The sequence below is a fragment of the Colobus angolensis genome, unplaced genomic scaffold, assembly GCF_000951035.1.
Source record: "Colobus angolensis palliatus isolate OR3802 unplaced genomic scaffold, Cang.pa_1.0 Scaffold278, whole genome shotgun sequence".
NCBI lineage: Eukaryota > Metazoa > Chordata > Mammalia > Primates > Cercopithecidae > Colobus > Colobus angolensis.
This window is the reverse complement of record NW_012116021.1, coordinates 870212-877839: the sequence shown is the minus strand read 5'-3', so window position 1 is coordinate 877839 and position 7628 is coordinate 870212. Positions and strand designations below refer to the sequence as shown.

The following is a 7628-nucleotide window of genomic DNA, read 5'->3' as shown; positions in this document are numbered from 1 at the left end:
CCAGCCTGGGCAACAAGAGTGAAACTTCATCTCAAAAAATAAAACAAACAAGCAAAAAAACAAACAAAAAAACACCAATAGAAAAACAGAAACAGCACCTGCTCTATCTGAAATACAGCACCTAGATCAAGACATATCTGTGAAGCCTGATAAATTTTGTTTACAACTGTTGAATTCATACATGTAAGTTCCCTGATAGATAGTATGTCAAGAGCTTTATAGTGATGTGTGGCCTTGGACCAATAAATGATGTACCTATACTACATGTGCCCAAAAAGTCTAGGGGTGAATGTTTTACAAGTTGTCCTTTATCTCCCCTTAGGAAATAGGTTTTGTTTTTTTTTTTTTTTTGGTTTAAACCTTTTTAAGCCATGAAATGTTCCATAACTAACTGCTTCTTTCCAAAGAAAGCCTGTTTGAAATACATCCCACCTTCTTTTCATGTTATGGACCAATCAAAATTTTCTCTTCTTTATTCATAGCAACTAGAATAAACTGAACAATAGTTGTCTACCCAGTGTTATTCAATGCCAAGTGTTACTTCATCATAATGTTACAGCAGTGACTTGGGCATATTTTCTCCAATATATTTCAAAATAAATTCTGAAGAGAAAAAGTGATATAATTTCATTATTGAAGGTGTATCTGTACCTCCTGCCATTTTACCTTTTTTCCAAAGTTAAAATTATTTACATGGGCTGTGGACAGTGACTCATACCTGTAATCCCAGCACTTTGGGAGGCCGAGGTGAGTGGATTGCTTGAGCCCAGGAATATGAGACCTGCCTAGGCAACACGGCAAAACCCTGTCTCTACAAAAAATACAAAATTTAGCTGGCGTGATGGCGCACATCTGTACTCCCAGCTACTTCAGAGGCTGAGGTGGGAAGATTACCTGAGCCTGGGAGGTGGAGGCTGCAGTGAGCCATGACTGCCCCACTGCACTCCAGCCTGGGTGACAGAGTGAAACCCTGTCTAAAGGAAGAAACATTATTTAAATGGATAAACATTTAAAACATTTAGATCAACTATAACCAAGGTTTTGGTTAAATCTGTATTCACAGTCAGTACTTTTTTTTTTTTTTTTTTTGAGACAGGGTGTTGATCTGTGGCCAGGCTGGTGCACAGTGGTGCAATCATAGCTCACTGCAACCTCAAACTCCTGGGTTCAGTGGATCCTCCTGCCTCAGCCTCCCAAGTAGCTGGGACTACAGGCCCACACCACCATGCCTGGCTAATTTTTTTTTCTTAGATACGGTTGCCCAGGCTGGTCTTGAACTCGTGGTCTCAAGTAATCCTCCCACCTCAGCCTTCCAAAGTGCTGGGATTATCTCCACTAAAAATTTGATGCATTATTATTTTTTTTTTTTTTTTTTTTTTTTGAGGCGGAGTCTCGCTCTGTCGCCCGGACTGGAGTGTGCAGTGGCCAGATCTCAGCTCACTGCAAGCTCCGCCTCCTGGGTTTACGCCATTCTCCTGCCTCAGCCTCCCGAGTAGCTGGGACTAGAGGCGCCCGCCACCTCGCCCGGCTAGTTTTTTGTATTTTTAGTAGAGACAGGGTTTCACCGTGTTAGCCAGGATGGTCTCGATCTCCTGACCTCGTGATCCGCCCGTCTCGGCCTCCCAAAGTGCTGGGATTACAGGCTTGAGCCACCGCGCCCGGCTGATGCATTATTTTTTTAAAGGGTGAGTCAGCAAAATATGTCCTGACATGGAATGCTCTGAAACATGCTGCTGAATGAAAAAAAAAGAAAAGAAAAAGAAGAAAAACAAATTACAAGCTGACATTTACTCATAACAATGTACATAATGTAACTGGAGGGTTACTGTGTGTTTGCTAAGGATACACATGTTTATGTTAACCCACTGGCCAAGTCTGAAACTACACACACAGCCTAACAACAGCTGTTACTTTTTGGGGGTTTATGGGGTTGGTTAAAGAGACTCCAACTTTACCTGTTATGTTTCCATTTCTCACAGTGAAATGTAGTGGTTACATAATTTGTGTAATTAAAAGTTAATTTTTAAAAATAGCCACGATGTCCCTCAAAGAAAGAAAGAAAGAAAGAAAAAAAAAATTAGCCAGTCATAGTGGTATGTGCTTGTAGTTCCAGCTACTTGAGAAGCTGAGGCAGGAGGATCACTTGAACACAGTTTTAGGGTACAGTGAGCTATGATCGCATCACTGCACTCCAGCCTGGGCAACAGAGTGAGACCCTGTCTCTAAAATTAAAATAAATAAAGCCTGGGCACAGTGGCTCACGCCTGTAATAACAACATTTTGGGAGGCCGAGGCGGGCAGATCACTTGAGGCCAGGAGTTCGAGACCAGCCTGGCCAACATAGCGAAACCCCATCTCTACTAAAAATACACAAATTAGCCAGGCATGGTGGCGCGCACCTGTGGTCCCAGCTACTCAGAAGGCTGAAGCAGGAGGATTCCTTGAGCCTGGGAGGCGGAGGTTGCAGTGAGCTGCCACTGCACTCCAACCTGGGCGACAGACCCTGTCTCAAAAATAAAACAAATAACAAAATAAAATAAAATCAGCCACAAAAATATTACAAGGCAGCTGGGCCTGGTGGCTCACGCCTGTAATCTCAGCACTTTGGGAGGCTGAGGCGGGCAGATCACTTGAGCCCAGGAGTTCAAGACCAGCCTGGGTAAAACCCAACTCTACAAATAATAATAATTAAATAATTAAATAATTACAAAGCCATTTGCTACTTCAGGCTGCTGCAGGTTAATCTCTTCTTGAACACCACTGTCATGTTGATCTTTAGTTAGTTATTAGCTAATGATTTTTAAAATTGTATCACCCTTCCACTCATAAGTCCCTATGGCTCCCAAAACCAACTCCTTAACCTGGCCCCAGCCCAGATGTGCTGTGGCCTTCCACATCACCACCCCAGTGCCCTGCTTCTGAGGCATCTTGGAAGGTCATGAGGCCAGGTCTTTGCTTATGCAGTTCCCATCTGGAATGCACTGCACCTGCCTCTCTCCCTACTCAAATCCTATGCATAGTTCAAGGCCCAGCTGTGACTTCTTCACCTCTGTGGGCAGAACCCTAATGTCCCTGGCCTTCTTTTGGCTCTTAGCCTCAGGACTCAGCCCTTTCCCCAAGACCACACAGGACACTGACAATCTCCTTTAAACTGTAATTATTGCTGAGAAGATCATTTACTTTATAAATTTTACTATCTCAACTATCCCTCACACAGTCCCACGTAGATATTACCATTATTCCTGTCTTACTGAGCAGAAGCTCAAGCTCAAACAGGTTAAGGGCTCTGCCCAAGGGCACACAGCTACTGTTATACAATGGCCTGTTCACTTTTCTTTCCCAGAAGACTGAAATCTCATTAGAGCCGAGACCGTGACTAGCTCATTCACCCTGGGTGCTTGACATTTACTGGTTGCTAAATAAATATGAATTCAGCCAGGCGTGGTGGCTCACGCCTATAATCCCAGCACTTTGGGAGGCCAAGGTGGGTGGATCACTGGAGGTCAGGAGTTTAAGACCAGCCTGGCTAACATGGCAAAAACCCGTCTCTACTAAAAGTACAAAAATTAGCCGGACATAATGGTGCACACCTGTAGTCCCAGCTACTCGAGAGGCTGAGACAGAAGAATTGCTTGAACCCAGGAGGCGGAGGTTGTGGTGAGCTGAGATGGGGCCACTGCACTCCAGCCTGGATGACAGAGCAAGTCTGTTTCAAAAAAAAAAAAGAATAAATAAATATGAATTAAATGAATAATGCCCATTAGTGCCTTGAAATGTAAGTATCTTCTTTTCATTTTATTTATTTATTTATTTTTGAGACGTAGTCTTGCTCTGTCACTCAGGCTGGAGTGGAGTGGCACGATCTCGGCTCACTGCACCCTCCACCTCCTGGGTTCAAGCAATTCTCCTGCCTCAGCCTCCTGAGTAGCTGGGATTACAAGCACCTGCCACCACACTCGGCTGGTTTTTGTATTTTTAGTAGAGACGGGGTTTCACCATGTTGGCCATGCTGGTCTCGAACTCATGACCTCAGGTGATCCACCCCTCCTTGGCCTCCCAAAGTACTGGGATTACAGGCGTGAGCCACAGCGCCTGGCCAGTACCTTCTTTATATAACGATCATGGCAAACCTTCAGCTCACTTGCCAGGGCCTAAGTGTTTTACAGGGATTGTTGTATTTAGTCCAGGAACCATCCTAGACACAGGTATTTTGTATCACTATTGGTACCGATGAGGGAATCTGAGGCTCAGAGGAGCTAAATAACTTAACCAAGGTCACAGCCGATAAAGAGGTTGGTTTGGGGACCGACCTTTGCAGGTTTCCATCACCTAGGGTACCCAACTCCTCTTCTCCCACTTGACCTAGTCCATTTCTCAAGACCAGAAACAGACCATGGGCAGTGAGATGCCTTTCTTGGTGTCACTCAACAAATCAGAAACTGTGGATTCTGGGGACCCCAGAAGGGCCCACCTGCACTTCTGCCTCAGTCACCATGGGCAGGGCCCTCCGGGCTTGTCTTGATGCCTTATTTAATACAACAGTAGGCACCGCGTCCTGGGCACAGACCTCCGGGAGGTTAGTGATAAGAGAGGCACCCACTCCTCACGGAGTCCCTGAGGTACCCACAGACCATGGCACTACCCGCCACTGCCGGGCTCCCGGGCACTCACCGTGAGCAGTGGACGGGGCGGGGGCGTGGGTGGGAGCATGGTGAGAAGCTTAGCAGCTCCATCCAGATGCGAATTGTCCCTCCCATACTTCCCGGGCTGCAGGAGCCTCCATTTAGAGCTCCCAAGGAGTCAGAATCCACACCTCCGCAAATGGGCCCACTTTCCCAGGGGCCCCCTGCCCAGACCTTCCCTGGGCTCTGTGGGTTTTGACACCTCTCTGTAACCTGGCGGGGGGCCACCTCACACCTTTGGGCAACATAAAAGCTCAAGCCTGGAGGTGGCTAGCCCAGCCTCCCAGAGCCTGCAGCCCGGCCATGGCCCAGTCGCCTCCTCTGCAGAGCCTCCTTGGCCACGACCACTGGATCTTCGCCCAGGGCTGGGGCTGGGCTGGCCACTCGGACTCCACGTCCCCGGCCTCCTCCTCGGATTCGTCGGGTTCGTGCCCCTGCGACGGCGCCCGCGGACTCCTGCTGCCAGCGCCTGCGGGCTGCAGCTCCCGAGCCGCAGAGGCACCCGCGACGACGCCCAGACGAGCGCGCAGCGGGCCAGCGGGCGGACAGCGGCAGAGCGCCAGCGAGCGGGAGAAACTGCGCATGCGCACGCTGGCCAGCGCCCTGCACGAGTTGCGTCGCTTTCTGCCTCCCTCCTTGGCGCCCGCCGGCCAGAGCCTGACCAAGATCGAGACGCTGCGCCTTGCCATCCGCTATATCGGCCACCTATCGGCCGTGCTGGGCCTCAGCGAGGAGAGTCTGCAGTACCGGCGCAGGCAGCGCGGGGACGCGGGATCCCCTCGAGGCTGCCTGCTGTGCCCCGACGGCGGCCCCGCGCAGGCGCAGACGCAGGCGGATGGGCAGGGGCGCGGGCCAGGCCTTGTCTCAGCCGTCCTCGCCGAGGCGTCTTGGGGGTCCCCGTCCTCCTGCCCCGGAGCCCAAGCCGCACCCGAGCGCCTGGGAAGGGGGGTCCACGACACGGATCCCTGGGAGACACCCCCTTACTGCCCCAAGATACAGTCGCCTCCGTATTCGTCCCAAGGGACAACCTCCGACGCGTCTCTTTGGACGCCACCCCAAGGCTGTCCCTGGACGCAGTCATCCCCAGAGCCCCGGAACCTGCCAGTGCCCTGGATGACGCCCCCGGCAACCCTGGAGCTGGCCGCAGTGTACCAGGTATGTGTGGAGGCTCTCGCTGTGTTCCCCAGCCTCCAGTCTGCAGAGAATCTCATACTTTTTCGATCCCGGCTTATCTGCTCCAGGGTTATCTAATGGAGGGGAGAATGGAAAGAACCCCCGGCTCCTTGGGAGAAGAGGTTGGACCCTGGGAAGTTAAGGCCACCTCCACAGTCACCACAAGTAGTCTTCACAGCCGTGGGAAAGAGGGGGAGCCCGCCGACTTGCTCAGAGGGTGGAAGGTAGCAGGGAGGGCTTGCTGGCTTCAAGTGCTATTAAGAGTGCAGTGGGGGAAGGAAGTCCCAGGGTAAGGGCAGCTTTTCCCCAGTGCATGGGCCTGGAGCTGGTGATTTCAAGTTTTCTTCAAGCTTCCTTCATTCATGTGGCTCATGAATGACTCATGGTCCATAAAAAATCTATTAACCAAAATTTGTTGAACACTTTCTATGTGCCCATCATCATTCTTGGCACCTTACATGTATTATTCAGCCCCAGTAATGACCATGGGAAGTAGGTATTAACAGCTTCCCTAGTTTACACGTGAGAAAACTGAGACAAAAACAGCTACCTGAGTTCTCATTGCTAGTGAGTAGCAGAACTGGGATTTAAGCCTTAGCAGAGTGTCTCCCGAGCCAGTGCTCTTAACCAGTTGGCTTTGCTGCATCCATTGCACCAGGGCTGCCCAGATGCTGCCAGCCACACCATGGCAACGAGCCAGATTCAAGATCTCTGGACATCAGGGAGCAGCCCACTAACCAGGCTGCTCTTCTCTCTCTTGCAGGGTCTCTCTGTGTCTCCAGAGTCCTGTCTTTCGCTGGGAGCTCCATCTCTCCTGCCCTACCCATCATGCCAGAGACTGCAGCCTCAGACCCCCTGGGGGTGCTGGAGCCACAGTGCAGAGGTGGTGCCCAACTCAGAGGACCAGGGACCAGGCGCCGCCTTCCAGCTCAGTGAAGCAAGCCCTCCCCAGAGCTCAGGCCTGCGGTTCAGTGGCTGCCCTGAACTTTGGCAAGAAGATCTGGAGGAGGCCCACCTGGGCATCTTCTACTAAATGGCCTTGGCTTCCCTCTTTCCATCCAGGAATCAGGCCTGTAGCATGGGTGCCTCCTCATTTGCTGCTTAGTGGTTGTTCACACTTTCCTTTAGCCAAGCCTCCCTTTTTCTAAGTGATGTCTTTCAGGGAAGCAGTGTTTGAAATAGATAGTGGGTATCTTCCCTGGATGGAGTCAGGGCGGGGGCAGTGTCCTCCACTGCTAGACACCCCCAGAATGCCTGGCGCTCTGCAGAGCACAGTCTGAGCTGCTCTAAGAAGAGGTCTCCTTTACCCCAAAGGCAGCTGGGCAGGGACAGGTGGGAGAATGGGTGTAGGAGGCAGGCCCCATACTCTGCTTCTTGGTGACAGTTGGCCAGAGCCCTATATGCTTTGATTTTTTTGTACTTAAAAAACACACACACACACAACAAAAATTTGGTTTGGTTTTGTTTTTTGTCCATCAACCTGGGTTTTTCTTGCCTCTGGAAAAGTAAACATGTTTTCCTTCTGTGGGGAACAAGTTCTGCTGCTCCTTCCTTCCCAAATCCAGGCCTGCCAAGATATGTGTGGGCCCTCATTTGTCAGTTTGACCGTATTTATTGCGCTGGCGCTCCAGGGCCAAAAACTCCACCTGGCTTGCTGTGCAAGGTAGCACAGGTGGGCTGAACTTGGGCCTGCCCACTTGCCCCAGCCACATCACCACTGCCCTTTTGTGTTCTTCTGGGTGCATTCCTGGTGACTGGTGGGGTAGGTGCATG

The 7628-nt window shown here is 50.6% G+C and overlaps 1 protein-coding gene across 1 annotated transcript; it reads left to right on the top strand.

Moving 5' to 3' along the window:
* Positions 1-4985: 4985 nt before the first annotated feature.
* LOC105516204 (mesoderm posterior protein 2) lies at positions 4986-7304 on the top strand. The gene is made up of 2 exons (XM_011948304.1): positions 4986-5837; positions 6619-7304. Exons 1-2 carry the CDS (start codon positions 4986-4988, stop codon positions 6886-6888), a joined length of 1122 nt encoding a protein of 373 aa, XP_011803694.1. The 3' UTR covers positions 6889-7304.
* Positions 7305-7628: the final 324 nt, after the last annotated feature.

Excerpts from the sequence above, each read along its gene's own strand:
- LOC105516204 (XM_011948304.1), top strand. The coding sequence starts at position 4,986 with ATGGCCCAGTCGCCTCCTCTGCAGAGCCTCCTTGGCCACGACCACTGG. Across the intron at positions 5,838-6,618 it reads AGCTGGCCGCAGTGTACCAG|GGTCTCTCTGTGTCTCCAGA; the intron begins GTATGTGTGGAG and ends TCTCTCTTGCAG.